The 16884-nt window shown below is 34.0% G+C and overlaps 1 protein-coding gene across 4 annotated transcripts in view; it reads left to right on the top strand.

The window, feature by feature from the left end:
- Positions 1-16884, top strand: part of USP25 (ubiquitin specific peptidase 25) — a 163428-nt gene that overhangs the window by 54154 nt on the left and 92390 nt on the right. For all 4 annotated transcript variants that reach the window (XM_032176136.2, XM_032176135.2, XM_058427103.1 and 1 more), the window contains 2 exons: positions 8302-8464; positions 16565-16651. In XM_032176136.2, coding sequence (XP_032032027.1) covers positions 8302-8464; positions 16565-16651 — 250 coding nt within the window. The remainder of the gene's footprint in view (positions 1-8301; positions 8465-16564; positions 16652-16884) is intronic.

Here is a 16884-nt window from a genome sequence, read left to right as displayed (position 1 = left end):
CAACAGAGTGAGACTCCGTCTCAAAAAAAAATAAAGAAAAAAAGGAAGAAAAAGAAATAGAGACGTTCCCAGACAAGCAAAGGCGATGGAATTCATCACCACTGGATTGGTCCTACAAAAAACACTTAGAGGAAATAATAGGAAATGAAAGAATGATTAATATCATGAAAATGTGTGAAAATACAAAACTCATCAAAATAGGTAAATCCATAATCATATTCAGAATACCCCAGTGCTATAATGGTGCTGTGTAATTCCTTCAGTCCTCTAATATGAAGGTTTAAAGTTAAAAACGTCAGAAACATCAACAGCTACAATTAGTGGCTAAGGAACACATGAAAGATAAAGATGTGGCTGGGTGTGGTGGCTCACGCCTGTAATCCCAGCACTTTCGGAGGCTGAGGCTGGTGGATCATCCGAGGTCAGGAGTTTGAGACCAGCCTGATCAACATGGAGAAACCCCGTCTCCACTAAAAATACAAAATTAGCTGAGCATGGTGGTGCATGCCTGTAATCCAAGCTACTTGGGTGGCTGAGACAGGAGAATTGCTTGAACTCGGCAGGTGGAGCCATTGGACTCCAGCCTGGGCAACACGAGCGAAACTCTGTTTCAAAAAAAAAAAAAAAAAAGATGTAAATTACAGCAATCAAAACACTAATCATGGTGGGTTAGGGGAGTGAAGGGAAAAAGTCTTGATTATTTTTGTGTGACCAAAGTTAAGTTGTTATTAGCTTAAAATAGTCTGTTGTAACTATAAGACTCTTTATGTTAGCTCCATGGTAACCACAAGAAAAATTATAGTAGATAGATAAACGAGAAAGGAAACAAAGCTTAGCATTACAGAAAACCACCAAACCACAGAAGTAAACAAGAGGAGAAGAATCAGACGAAGGATCTTCCTAATATTGAGAAAGCAAACTAGCATGAGTAAATTATTACTTATCAATAGTAACCTTGAATGTAAGTGGATTAAATTCCCCAATTAAAAAATATAGAGCAGCTGGATGGATTAAAAAAAAAAAGACCCAACTATATGTTGCCTACAAGAGACACACCTCATCGTTAAATATAAACATAGACTGAAAGTGAAGGGATGGACAAAGATATCCCATGCAAATTCAAACCAAAAGTGAGCAGAAGTAGCCATACTTGTACTAGATACAATAGACCTTAAGTCAAAAACTGTAAAAAGAGACAAAGTCATTATGTAATAATAAAAGGATCAATTCGCCAAGAAGCAAAACTGTAAATATGTAAGCACCGAACACCAGAACATCCAAATATATAAAGCAAATATTATTAGATTTAAAGGGGGAAATAGACTCCAATACAACAATAGTAGGGACTTCAGCATCCCGCTTTTAACAATAGACAAATGATCTAGAAACATGAAACTTAAACTACACCGTGGACATTTACAGAACATGAACAGCTGCATAATACACATTCTTTTCAACTGTGCATGGAATATTCTCCAGTAAAGATCATATGTTAGAGATTATATCAAGTATTTTACCAGATCACAACTATATAAAACTAGAAATCAACAACAAGAAAAACGTTAGAAACCAACAAATACATGGAAGTTAATATGCACCCTAATAACCAGTGGGTCAGTGAAGAAATTAAAAGGGTAATTAGAAAGTTCACAGGGACAAAGGAGCATGGAAACACGTTATACCCAAACCTATGGGACACAGTGAAACCTATTCTAGAAGTTCATGGCAATAAATGCCTGCATCAGAAATGAAGAAAGATTTCTAATAAACAGATTACCTGTGCAACTTAAAGAGACTTGAAAAGCAAGAACAAACTAAACCCAAAATTGGTAGGATGGAAATAATAAAGCTTAGAGCAGAAGTAAACAAATGGAGACTAAAAAAGCAATTCAGAAGATCAGTGAAATTTTTTTGAGAAGATAAACAGAATCAACAAACCTTTAGCTAGACTAAGAAAAAAGAAAAAAAAAAGACTTGAATAAATAAAACCAGACATGAAAAATGAAACATTACAAATGTATCACAGAATTGGAGGATCACAAGAGACTGTTATGAACAACTGTATACAAACAAATTCTAGAATATAGGAAAAATGGATAAATTCTTGAACACACACAACCTACCAAGATTAAATTGAGAAGAAATGGAAAAAATCAGCAGACCACAATGAGTGAGAGAATTGAATAACTGCTAAAGCCTGACATAAAAATCCCTAGTTTCTGATGGCTACATTGCTGAAGTCTGTCAAACATTTAAAGAACAACTAGTATTAATTATCAAACTATTCCGGAAAATTAAAGAGGAGGGAATACCTCCAAACTCATTTGATGAGGCCAGCATTACCCTGATTCAAAAACTAGACAAGGACACAACAAAAAGAAAACAGGCCAGTATCCCTGATCAACCTAGATGCAGAAATTCTCAACAAGATTCTATCAAGTCCGATTCAACAGCATATTAAAAACATCATCCACTATGATCGAGATTCATTCCAGAGATGCAGGGATGGTTCAACATACACAAATCAATAAATGTGATACATCACAGTAACAAAGAGAACGAAAACCATATAATTTCAGTAGACACAGAAAAAAGCACATTACAAAGTTTAACATCCCTTCACGATAAAAACTCTCAAAATAGATACAGAAAGTATGTACCTCAACACAATAAAGACCATAGTTGAGAAACCCACAGCTAGTAGTATACTGAATGGGGAAAAAAATGAAAGCTTTTCCACTAAGATCAAGAACCTAACAAAGATGCCCACTTCCACCAATCCTATTCAACATAGTACTGGAAGTCTTAGAGCAGTTAGGCAGGAGAAAGAAATAAAAGACATCGAAATTGGAAAGGAGAAAGTAAAATTGTCTCTGTTTCCAGATGATATGATCTTAAATATAGAAAGCCCTAAAGAGTTCACCAAAAAACTGCTACAACTCATAAGTGAATTCAGTAAAAGTGTAGGACACAAAATTAACATACAAAAATCAGCACTTCTATATGCTAATGGTGAGTTATTTGAAAAATTAAGAAAACAATTTCATTTACAATAGCTACAAAAAATCAAGATACCTAAGAATAAACTTAACCAAAGAGATAAAAGATCTCTACACTGAAAACTATAAAACATTGAGGAAAGAAATAGAAGACACAAACAAATGGAAATACATCATATGTTCATGGATTAGAAGAATTAATATTGTTAAAATGGCCATACTACCTGAAGTCATCTCCAGACTTACTGCAGTCCATATAAAAATTCCAGTGACCCCATCAGAGAAATGCAAATCAAAACCACAACGAGATACCATCTCACACCAGTTAGAATGGCCATCATTAAAAAGTCAGGAAACAACAGGTGCTGGAGAGGATGTGGAGAAATAGGAACACTTTTACACTGTTGATGGGACTGTAAACTAGTTCAACCATTGTGGAAGTCAGTGTGGCGATTCCTCAGGGATCTAGAACTAGAAATACCATTTGACCCAGCCATCCCATTACTGGGTATATACCCAAAGGACTATAAATCATGCTGCTATAAAGACACATGCACACGTATGTTTATTGTGACACTATTCACAATAGCAAAGACTTGGAATTAACCCAAATGTCCAACAACGATAGACTGGATTAAGAAAATGTGGCACATGTACACCGTGGAATACTATGCAGCCATAGAAAATGATGAGTTCATGTCCTTTGTAGGGACATGGATGAAACTGGAAATCATCATTCTCAGCAAACTATCGCAAGGACAAAAAACCAAACACCGCATGTTCTCACTCGTAGGTGGGAATTGAACAATGAGAACACATGGACACAGAAAGGGGAACATCACACTCCGGGGCCTGTTGTGGGGTGGGAGGAGGGGGGAGGGATAGCATTAGGAGATCTACCTAATGCTAAATGACGAGTTAATGGGTGCAGCACACCCACATGGCACATCGATACCTATGTAACAAACCTGCACATTGTGCACATGTACCCTAAAACTTAAAGTACAATAAAAAAAAAAAGAATTCCAGTGACCCTTCAGAGAATTAGAAAAGACAATCCCAAAAATTCATATGGAATCACAAAAGAGCCCAAATAGCCAAAGCAAGCCTGAGCAAAAGGAACAAAAGGTAGAGGCATCACTACCTGACTTCCAAATGTACTGCTAGAATATAGTAACCAAAACAATGATATTGGTGTAAAAAACAGACACATAGACCAGTGGAACAGAATAGCCCAGAAATGGACACACCTACAGCCAACTGATTTTTGACAAAAGCTGTTACCTGGAGTAAATCTAAGAAATATACAAGAACTTCCAGGAAGAAAATGATTAAACATCATTAAGACACATTAAGGAATACATAAATATTTTGAAACATATGCTGTTTCATGATTTGGAAGACCATTATCAAACTGGTCAGTTCTTCTTAAATTGATTTATGGGTTTAGTTTGATCCCAGTTAAAAATACCATTAGTTTTGTTTTTGCTTTTTTAAGAAATCAAATGAGATGTCTCATTCCCCACCACCCCCCTTTTTTTTCTTTGTGGTTGATCTATACAGCTTAAAGTATATGCATGTTTCTCAGCTGCAAAAAGGGGCTTAGGTGAGCTATAAAGTGGGATATTTTCAGTATTACTGCTATAGGCAATTTAACAACACAAAAACGATAAAATAATAACACCCCCTCACCCTCCCCCAAATAAAACCACCGTGTAATAAAATTTAATGGAAACATGAAGATCTACCATATGTAAATGCTTTAAACACTTAGCGTAGTGTGTGAAAGGAAAAGACGCAGCAAAACATTTTGTCTTCTTTTTATATTGCTTATTACCAAGGTCATGACCAGTTTTGAGAAGATAAAGCAAGGTGATAGGTCAGGCTGGTTTTTGGTTTGTGGCTTGTGAGTTTACCCTTCAAACATTTTGTTATAGGCTATCTCTGAAATTTGCCTGTCTTTTTTTTTTTCTCCTCTACCAGCTGGTGATACCTGGATTTTAGCCACTGCATGTCTTATACTTAAGAGCTTGGTTAGTATCATTGGAAAGGCCAGGGGAGGAAGCCTTATGCAGGATTTTGCTTTATAAAAAGTTTGGATTTATGGTGCCAGTACTAGATTATAGAAGGGGATTAGGCAGAGCAATAGAGCATTATTTGAGCTAGAGGTTGGCTTTTGCAATCAGTCGGTCAATCAATAACCAAGAAGTAGCAGCATTTAATATCTTAATCATCCGTTTACTTTAAAAACGTGTTTATCACTCATTTTTAATGTTCGCTCTAGAGGCAAAGCAAATTCTTGTTTCCATTTTTCAGACACTGATTGGAGACACTGGTTAATATTTTTGGCACAGTGTTAAGTGTGTTTATTAAGTTCTTTAGGAACCGAGAGGAGATGGTAGGAGGAGACCTACTGAGGCATGCTGTAAAATTCTGGTGATAAAATATGTTTAAACTAAGAGGGTCAGGAAATCATGGCATTCCCCTTTCACCTACATTCTTTTTTTTTGCACCACAATTCTACCATGTGGTATGGTTAAGATGTATTGTGATAAACCCATTTCTTTAAAACCCATACTTTTGTTAACAATGAATGACAGTATCTACCATATGACTGAATTGAGCTACTTGGGAAATGGCTATTATTTTTAAATCTTAGGTGACTTTGAGGAGCAATCAGCAATTACATGTATCTCTTGAACTTTAATCAAAGTTGTTACACTTTGTGCCTCATTTGACCTCTAAAGAAAGTTATATAGGAGTGCTGGGAAGATGTTGCCTTGGTTCGTATCCCTAACTTTCTTGCCCTTCTAACTTCCTTTTTGGAATGGTGTGACAAATGGTTCAGGCGTTACTTGCTTCTAGAAAGTACATTTGAGGCCACACATTCTTGCAAGTCCTGTGTGGGGAGAGAGAAGGCAAAGGAACTAAAAAGCTTACATTATCTCAATATATCAATGTGATGTTTACATTAAATATTTTGTATGTAAACATACAAATCAAGTGGTGTATATTTTTTGGTAGAGCAGAAGAGGGGCATAAAGGAATTGACTATACTTAAAAACATTTCAAAAGACCTTCCTGGGGTTTAGTAATCTTAGCCCAGATCTGGAATATGAAAAATGTACTTAGGGTGTATTGTGCAGAAATCAGACGTCAAGTTTTCTGTAACTAATGTATGTATGAACCATTTTCTGCTTCTTATGATATGTGTGATCTGCTCTGTTGACATTATTAAGAAGGATTTGTTTCTTGTTATAATTAGTAGTTAAATATAATGACAGATGTTCATATGCTGTAGATTCAGGATTACATCTGGTTCTTTTAGACTTTTGAGCAGTTTCTATTTTAGAATATGCTGTAGAATCCTCTTTTTACATAATTATTGTTTATCTGCACTGGTACTAGTCAATTGCTGGGTACCTCTTCTATCTCTCATATAGGATCACTGGTACTAATTGTTTTATGGTATCGTTTCTATCTACCTTTCCCAGAACTTATTCCATGTTTTAGTCTATTTATTTCTGACTACCAAGATATAAATAAGTTTGCTGTATCTCAATGTCTAAATATACATATATATTACAAAAGGAACAAAATTTCCAAATGAGAATACTGCCATTTATAAAAGTCAATAAAAAGTTAAATATCCCCTCTATATACGACAGTCTTTTGTATTACAGTTACTTTTTATATACTGTGCATTAACCTTTCTTTTTGAGCATAAACCAGTCTTGAACAAATTCAGTTTGTTCGAGTTATTATTATTCTGCTGAACTGCAAAATGTAACTGTTAGAAGGTCTTTAGGACCTCCTGGGTCTCCAATAGGAGAGTCAAGTTGACTGTCTTTCTATCTCTCCCTTGTATTCTTGAAAACTTGCTTTCTGGTAACAGTAGAATGTTCTAGATATTCTTTGGTTTTCCTCTGCCCCACTTCATCTAACGAAATGTCTTTCAAGGAGTTCTATGTCTTTTCGTGAAACAAGCCTAGAGTCTGGGGTTGCCTGTGGAAGTTGGTTTTTGGGCAGAGAGTAGTGCTAGCCAGTTAGGTCACTCTTAAATGTGACAGAAGTAGAAACTGTTTACTTTTCACTACATGAGTTTACATTTTAACATATCATGTTGTTACAAGTTTTTCAAAAATGTGTTTTATTGATTCCCAAAGACTGACTTCTGTATTCACATGGGATATTTTAATGATATTTTAGATTTCATTATATCTAATGTCTTGTGGTAAATATTGCGGTTAAGGATGAAATATTATTTTGACATTAATCTGATAGGATAAAATCTTTAGGATAAAAATGGTGTGAAATGAATGAGATTTTCTTGATAAACCAAAAAGTTGAAAAAACTAATCTTTACTCAGGTTCTGGTAATTAACACAAAGTGGTTAAGATACTTGACTGTTATTTATGCTGATTTAGAATAATAAGTAACAAGTTTCTTTTTTTTGTTTTTTTGGCTGAAGCCAAGTAGCAAGTAACACATTTCTTGAGCAGGCAAAATGCTTGGTTAGATCCTATGTGGGAACCAGGGTTTTCCAGTTATGATTATAGTTATGTTGTTGCATGCTCAGGAGCAAGAAACATCATTAAGCAAAGTAGCATTACTTTTGCCATGTTTAGATATACTTAAGATAGTCGTAGGTGAGTTTATTTTGGAAAGGTTAACTATCTTTTGTTATTCTAATATGTATTCTAATATTTATCTCATTAAATTTTCCCAAAGGCAAACTTTTGGGCAAGGCAGTGAACATACAGGTTTTCTTTTCCTTTACTTGGCTCTCATAGAGGCATAGATCTCAAGAATTGAAAGGAATCATAAAGTTTAACTCACTTAACTTTTTTTTGTAGAAGAAGAACTAAGTGGTCGGTGGTAAAAGTGCAACTTGTTCAGTTTTTAATGTTTTCTTGATTCAGAGTAATTGTTATAAAAAGTAGTCATCATGTTATGTTGTAAATATGTACTTTAATCGTTATTTCTCAGAAAATTCACCTAGGTGGTATATTCCTGGTACTAAATATCTAATTTGTTGAAATGTGATTTATTGTACTTTCTATTATATAATACTACCATTTTATGTTTGAAATTTCATTTTTCTTAGGAAAAAAGACTACACTTCTCTATGTATTAGCATTGACACTGCTAAAACCTGTATTTGAGTAAAGTTATTATTAAATATTATTTCTTCAAATACATTATTCAAATCTTATGTAATGAAAATGCTTTTAGAATGTGTGATATGCCTGGGATATATACCATTATATAATGCTGCATTTTTTTCTACCATTGCTTAAGAGTTCTTGAAGCCAGCATAGCAGAGAATAAAGCATGTTTGAAGAGGACACCTACGGAAGTTTGGAGGGATTCTCGAAACCCTTATGATAGAAAAAGACAGGACAAAGCTCCGGTTGGGCTAAAGAATGTTGGCAATACTTGTTGGTTTAGTGCTGTTATTCAGGTAAGGATCTTTCTTTATTCAGTTCTTATTTGATGTGTATGGTAGCAATGGAAAGTGAGTTGGTTGTGTTTAAGTTGTGTACTTTAAAGATAAGTACAGAGAAGTTTTTAATATACTCTTTTGTCTAATAAACTAGCTTGGGGATTGCAGTATCCTCCCCATCCATCTTTGTTTTTCATTTCTAGTATGTATTTTTTAACAGTAGATCACTACTTATGCCTTTCACTTATTTGGAATCCATTTATCCTTTCTTTCTGCTTTTAGGAATTGTTGGGGTGGAAAGAGTTTTGTATATATTTCCCTGTAAATTTATGGAAGCATTGTAACCAAGTTTGAAACTAGAACTGGCTTTTTGTGGGTCAGATCAGATTTATTTGTATATACTCGACAGTGTTATTTATAGAATTATAGACACTTAATATTTTTAATAAGCAGAGGCATTTTGTTTGAGGTTGGTATAGATTTGCAAATAAATCTCAGTTTGCATATGAAATGATGTGATGAATAAATATTGGTAAATCAAGAATAACACATTGTCTTTTTTTACTAAGGAATCCCTTAATGATATGTTTCTTGATCTGCTTATTCTAAAATAAGAGACATATGTATGTGTAGATATCCCTCTTCTTTTCAATTTGGAACAGTTTTCTTTTACGTGTTTAACAACTGTTATCAAAATTCTGTATCATTCTCAGTTGACATTGATAATGTTATCCATAAGATGGCAGAACTTTAAAACAATTTATGAATAATATGTCCTTAATTTTTATTACTCCTTAGGAAAGTTAACTAATATTTTGTGTTTATTTTTGTATGACAGTTGAATTATAGCTTATTATTTCATGTTCCTGATGAATGCTTTTTACTTCATTGGACATGCATGCTATTTTTTATATTCAAAATATATCTTCATTTTGTAACTTTCCAAACCTGTGTGTATGCCAGCTTAAACTTTCATATGATATTAAGGCAACTAACAGGTTATTTGGTTCATTTTCTACAAGTTAATTGTTTTTGCTAACTTGTAATTTTAACTTTTTTTATATACTTCAGTGCTAAAATTTTCACTGTGTTCTCCCTTTTTGCTTCTGGTGCATAATACCATATAATTTGATTTTCTTTGTTTTTCTGGATTTACCTCACTTTTTAATACGCTGTGGTGCATCCTAATAAGTAATATGCTATGTTATTGGTTTTCCCAGGACATGAAGATTCTAAGGAATACCTGGGTTAACATAAATCTATAGTAGTATCTTTGCTTCTAGCCTTGATTATACATTGTTTACTTACATGCCAAAAATAATATCTAAAATGTTGATACCTTAGAGTTTCTTAGATCATCTTAATAGGCTATCTCACTTTACTTGTACTATTTATTAAGAAGGTTTGTGCATTTGATAATTTAGACATAATTTTAAAATATTAAGTATAATTTTAAGGCTCTGAACTGAGTGCTCATGAACATGTTTTGCTGCCTGTATTTGGTCAAGTAGATGCTATCCCAGCACTATTATGGCAAATACATGAGGGTCATTGATTAGAAGCTTTTCTTAGAAAAGTATAAGAAGAAAGAAAGTATTTGTAAATAATACTGTTAGAATAGTTGCTTTTTATTTCTCTATCCTATATGTATAGGGAAGTTCTGTTTGAAATGATAAATGCTGATGTAGGGATAATGATCTTTTGTTTTAGTAGGATAAACTTCTTACAGCAGCTCAGTTTAATCTTGATACAGTTACAATCTGTTTCTACCCTAAGTTTGCTAATCTTAGCTTTTCTTTTTAGCTTAGGTTTTTTTTTTTTTTTTTTGAGAAGGAGGGAATGGGCTAGAAAAAAATTATCTTTTAAAAAAATGCCCAGCTTATTTAAAAACTAGTAATTGTACTAGTTTTAAAATTTTCTCTAAGTTTAGTGGCTGCTTAACTCCTAACATAGGCAAGTATAAGAGGGCTTGACTTATTTGTTTTTTCTTTTGGTGAAATCTAAACATCTAGGAGAAGTAACCTATAAGCCTAAAAATTCGGGTTATAATGGCCTAATAAGATAATGACTTTTGAGGGAGTAGAAAACACTAAGCATCAGATTGTAGAAAATGGTGAGTGGGCAGAAAAATTTGGCTAGAGATCACCTGAAGTTTTATTTTTTATGGTAATTTTAAAGTCTATCAAACTATTTTAAGTAGCTTTTAACTTTTATCTTTAGTAGAGTCTTCTTAAAAATTTTCTACCATTATTGCTTAACTCTAAGCTATAAACTGAGATATAATACTTGACCATCATACTTTTTACTTATGAATGAAAAGGTGGGCCAAAAATCTCCCATAGTATTGGAGGTTTTGTTGTTTTCCACAGTGAGTTGGAACTTACTCAAATTGTGATGTAAATGTACTGTAAAGTTTTGATTACAAAATTGTCTCAGGGATGGAATTTACTTAGTAGGACTAATTTGAAACAACTTGGAATTCTTTTTCTTGTAAATATATTGACCAGTTATAGAAGTTTGCTAGTAATATCACCCTTTAACTTCAAAGTATATAGCTGGGGTAGGCTACAACAGGTATAGATAGCTTTGCATACTTATTATTTTATATACTGAGACCAATATTTTGGTAGAACGGTGGAACAGAATGTAAGAAAGGGAATATAAACAAAGAGAAGATTGTACAGATAATGGCTTAAATAATCTTTTGGTTGCTGGCAACATTAGCCTGTCTTTAGGTTGGACATCAACCCCACAGCTAGTCAGGATTATTTTTGTCCTAGTCACTTGGTACTTTTATGTAGAAAGTACTGATTGCAGCTGTTCCCCACTAGGGTGTCAGTGAATGAGTTAGCTCTTTGGAGGTGTGTGTTCTCCTCTGTAGCTCCGGGACATGTTGTTGAAGTGGTATGGGTGCTCATGATGACCTTTAGCCCCTTAGCACCTTTCCATTTGGATGCCGAGAAGTAAGGTGCTCATACTTCTCAGTTTGCTTGTCATAGTCGCTTTTACTCCTATTGTAGATCTGTTGGCACCTGTCACTTAGTCCTAAAGCCCTGCTGTGTATGATGGTAAAGTATGTGGTTACCTTACTCATAAATCGTATAACTGCAGGTTGACTAAAATACAGGCACCCTGAGGGCAGACAGCACATTTAGGTTACTCTATATTAGTATATGTAATACAGTGTCTGGCACATTGGAATAGCCCATCAAGTAATTATTGCATGAATGGATGAATGAACCAAAAGGGAGCATGTATGGAGTATCTAAAGTATTACATGAGGATATTTTAAAAAATGATGCATATTGTCAGAACATCTCAGGATATAGTTTAAAATGCTTATTCATACTCCTTGCTCTTCTCTCTTTAATTTTCATCAAAGAAAAAATCATATGGCACTAAAATGCTTAAACCTGTCTGCTTCCTAGTCCTGCCCCTTGAAAGGGGGCATGTCTAATCCATTTCTTCTCTATCTTCATTTTTCTAAATGACATGCCTTCCCACTGAGATAGATGAGGAGTTCGCTCTTTCAGTTCACCTGCCTAGAATCGCCCTTTGTTTCATCTCTCAACATGGTTATAATACAAATTAAAAATAGTAGGTTGTCAGTATTTACATTTTTTTATAACTTTGTAAATATTACAGTGATTCACTAGGTCCTCCCATCTATAGTACTTTGTTATCCTGGAGTTGTCAATTGCTACCTTTTCCCCCTATTTTCTATATACTTTTATATTTTCTAAATGCTTCAACGTCTTTGTTATGGTCTTAATAATATATTCTGTATGCCCACACATATTAGCTTCATTTTTTTGTCTTTACAAACAGTTTTTGGAGTTTCTGTCCCACAGACCATTTCTGTATTTCAAATTTGGGGTGAATTCTGATTCTTTGTGGTTTAAGCATGATCACTCGCTTTCTAAAAGTAAGTCTAGAGAAATGGGATTGGTCGATGTGGGTATCAGTTTACATGTTTTTACTTAATCTTGCTGTTTGTAGCTCTGAATCTTATCTCTTCTTTCTACCGTGACATACAATTTGACTGATTTTTCTGAACCTGAGTCATTTAAGATCTCCAAAGACTAAATTTGCTTTACCCCCACAGAGGGGAGGCAATTGTCTGAATGTGCTGGGTCTGGAAAGCACATGGGGGTTTAATTGTTCTGTACATAGACTTGTGGTTTCAATAATGCCATCTATTTTTCAATCTCTGCCTCACCATGAAACTTACGTGATACCATGCTAATTTTTTTTTAATCCTCCAAGGAGAATTTATCATGCTTCTCAGTATTCTCCACTGTAGGCAGTTTATGTTTCATTTCCTCTGCACTCTTGCCATCACTTCTTTCTTTTTCACAAATTATTTGAACTCATATCCCCCATTACGTTTTTGTTATTAGCAAGAATCTAACCAAACTTCATTTTCATAAGTGCTTTTCAAAATTCACATATTAGCTTTGGAGTGAATGAAAGGATGCTTATTTTCAGGTGCATTAATCAAAAACGCTCTTTAGGCAGTAAAAGTTACCCTTTCTTACCTCTTTTGAAGGAATACATTGGACAGTCCTCATATGACTTTGGTGAAGGATATAGGGTATTTGGGACTTGAAAAACTTAATTTTTATGATTTGTCGTGATAATCGATGGTGATGAGTTTCACTGGGTAATGGCAGATGAAGTTGTTTTAGACCATCTGCCTCGTGATGTTTTGCTGGATTCCAAAACAGAAATAAAACCAACTTTTTGAGGGCATCACAGAGTCCTAAAGCAGTGAGGAATTTTGAGTAAAGGAGGATAGTCATAGAGTGAGCTTGTTATTTTTGATGGATTTTGTCCTTTAGCCATCTCCAGAACTGACTGCTGAGTGGCTGAAGAACTAAGAAAATTTTTGCGCAAAGTTTGAGCCCTAGTAAAACATCTTAGACTATGAGTTGGAATTCTAAATGGTTAGAACGTAGCATTAACTGAGAACTGAGTTAAGACAGGCTTCCTAGTTTCTGAATTATACAGCTTTAAGTTATCTCAGAATTTATTGGATTAAGGCGACCTAAGACTGTGACTCTAGTCTCCCTGCCTGCCAGAGCAAATGTAAATTCTCTCTTAGAAGATAATATTATCTGGAACCTTTCCTCAATTTTTCATACACAATGTCTAGTACTCAGGTCAGTCATACCAGAAAATAAGATGTGTGTGAAAACTAACACAAAAAAGTAGACAATAGAAAACAGCACAGGGAAACTGGAATATTTGTCTGCCATAATAATAATTAATATGTTTAAGGAATTAAAAGCAAGATTGCGAGTCTGAAGAAAACTAAAAACTATAAAGAACAAAATGTAAATTTCAGAATGGAAAAATATAAATGAAACTAAGAAGTCAGTGGATAAATTTAGCAGCATTATTAGACACAACTGAAGAGATAATTAGCCAGCTGGTAAATTAATCTGGAGAATATTTTTCAGACTAAAGCTGTGACATAAAGATGGGAGCATCAAAGAGATACTTTGGATATGGTGAGTAGTACTAACAGTGTATTTGTAGTTCCAGAGGGAGAGTAAAAGGAAATAGGGCAAAAGCATATTTGAAGAGATGACTCACAATATTCCAAACTTGAGAAAGATCAAGCCATAGATTCAGGAAGCAATAGGAATCAAATAGTATAAACGTAAAGAATACTGCACCAAAGTACATCATAATAAAACAAATAACTGTAGACAAAGAGAAATCCTAAAAGTTGCAGGGTGGAAAAAGATACAAATATAAAGGAGCAAAAACAAGACTAATAGCTGACTTTGATACCTTTAAACATCAAGTCACACATAAGCAGAAATAATGTCTTTAAAGTGCTAGAAATAAATAACTGGCCATCTTGAATTTTATACCTAGCAGAAGTCTTTAAAAATGAAGAAAAACTAGCTGAAATAATTCTTCACCAGCACACCCACACCATAGGAAGTTCTAAGTGTCCAGGAACAAGGAAAATTCTCTATCTACAGTGGGAGCTCAGAGAATAGAAGTGGGATTGAAATTCTTCTAACCTGCCAAGATTCTCTTTCCTCTTTAAATTCCTCAAAAGAATAGTTCATGGTTTGTCTCCCCTAATTACAGTAGTCCCCCTTATCTTTGGTTTCACTTTCTGCTGTTTCAGTTACCTGCTGTTAATTGGGGCTGAAAATATTACAGTACTGAGAGAGAGAAGGAGAGGGAGAGAGGGAGAATGCATTCATATAACTTTTATTACAGTATATTTTTTACAATTGATCTATTCTATTATTCGTTATTGTTGCTAATCTCATACTGTGCCCAATTTATAAATTTAACTATCATAGGTATGCAAGGAAAAAAATCATAATATATATGGGGTTCAGTGATATCTGCGGTTTCCGGTATTCAGAGGAGGTTTTGGAATGTATGCTTTTTGGATAAGAGGGTGCTACTCTGTATCCCATTTTCCCATTATTTAATGCCTGTATTCTTCCTCTACCACTCCACTGCAAACATGACTTTCCAGTTGCCAAATCCAAAGGTTATTTCTCTGTCCTTAATTTATTGGAAGAATGTGGCAACCTTTCATCATATTGCTAATGTTGTCCTCCTTGAAATGTGCCAGCTATTTTTTGATGTACAGCAGAATATTTTGTGGAACTTTGTATCTTTATCGAGAGTCCCCTGACACTGCTATTTTTTAAAGCTCCGCAATTTATTAGAATACACAAGTATGTTTGAAAGCCCTTGTTTTCTCCACTCCTTTTTCTTCTGTGATTTCCCTTAGTATTCCTTTCTCCTTCTCAAAACTCTTTTTTTTTTTTTTTTTTCCTGTGACTTTTAAATGGTGCTTTCTCCCCAAGGTTCTGATCTTGGCCAACTGTTAATGTATTCATATCCCTTCTGGTTTATTACTTCTACTCTTATTGTTTTAAAAAGCAGTCACAAGACTGTAATCCCCACAAGGGCAGAGACTACCTTCTTAGTGTCTGGCATATAATAGATGCTCCATAAATATTTGTTAAATGAATGAATAGATGATTTATGTGCTTATATTGTTGAATAAATCTTTCTAGATCACAAGATAAAATTTTTTTTTACAGTTTCTGTTACCAGCTGTATGGTTTTACCTTTCATATTTAGGTTGTTAATTGAACTATGTAATCTGGCTCTATTTCTTTATATGTAGTTTTCTCAACACCCAGCTGTTGATCAAAACCTTGCTTCCTCATTGATTTGTGGTGCCACCTTTATCTTCTGTCAAGTTGGCTGACTCACCTTTTCTAAGATTTGAAACATTATCACTTCCTGTATAGTAATTTTCAAACTTTATAAACTGTGACCCAAGAAAGGAATATACTGTATATTATAAAACATTTTACACATACACAAGTTTGTAAAATATCTACAATGAAAATTTTGCAAGAAAATACTCTGATGTATTTACTGAGTATGATACATTGTGATATTTTCCATTGTATTTTATCTCATTTTAAAGAAATGTTCAGTGTGATGATAGTAAGTGGTTGCAAACTACAGTTTAAAAAACATACTCCAGGAAGCCTTTCCGTGGGCATCCTTCATATGCTCCATTATATTCTTGTGTAATTATTATCACTGCATCTTGAAGTCACGACATTTCTATTATGTGTCTGTCTCCTTTCTAAATTGTGTACTTCCTTGAGCATTGAGATAATATGTAATTTCTTTGTGTCTCTGTCACCTGGGATCTGATGAGTAAATTTATTTGTACTCCATTTTTCTAGTGCTAATGATACATCTAGATAATTCATGGTAAGCATAGCATGTCTAAAAAGTTTTAGACTTGACATTTGCATACTCTTTATTTTGAGGAAACTGCTTAAGTGCATATAAAAAGAGCTATTAATAATGAGTAGTATATTTAAAAAGTTGTCCAAATATAATCTTGTGCACTATCAGGTATCAAGAATGGTATGTCAAAAATAAGAAACTTGACTTTTTCTCAGAAATATGTCCTCCGTGTGCCAGTTGCAATGATTCTGAGTATAAGTAGTACACAGTTGTAAAAAATAAGCCTCTTAGACTAGTCATTTTTACATTCTGCTAATGGAATTTTCCCTCAGGTTATGTTAAATTGTTGTTCTTTTTCAGTCATTATTTAATCTTTTGGAATTTAGAAGATTAGTTCTGAATTACAAGCCTCCATCAAATGCTCAAGATTTACCCCGAAACCAAAAGGTAAAATTCAAAAGATTTTTTAAAGCAGCATATATACTCTATATGTTCTTTTATATGTGATTGATTTTTGGGCATTTACTTGGCTCATCAATCTGAAACTGTCAATTTGAATGTCAATTCATTAACCTTAGTTACCGTAGCAAGTTCCTATCCTTTGTTAATATATTACAAATATGACTTTTTTTCTTTACCTGTCACAGTAATATGCCAATTTTTGGTGTTGCTTTAGTAAT

This window comes from Hylobates moloch, unplaced genomic scaffold (genome assembly GCF_009828535.3).
Source record: "Hylobates moloch isolate HMO894 unplaced genomic scaffold, HMol_V3 SCAFFOLD_14, whole genome shotgun sequence".
Lineage (NCBI taxonomy): Eukaryota > Metazoa > Chordata > Mammalia > Primates > Hylobatidae > Hylobates > Hylobates moloch.
This window is presented reverse-complemented; position numbering and strand designations above follow the sequence as displayed.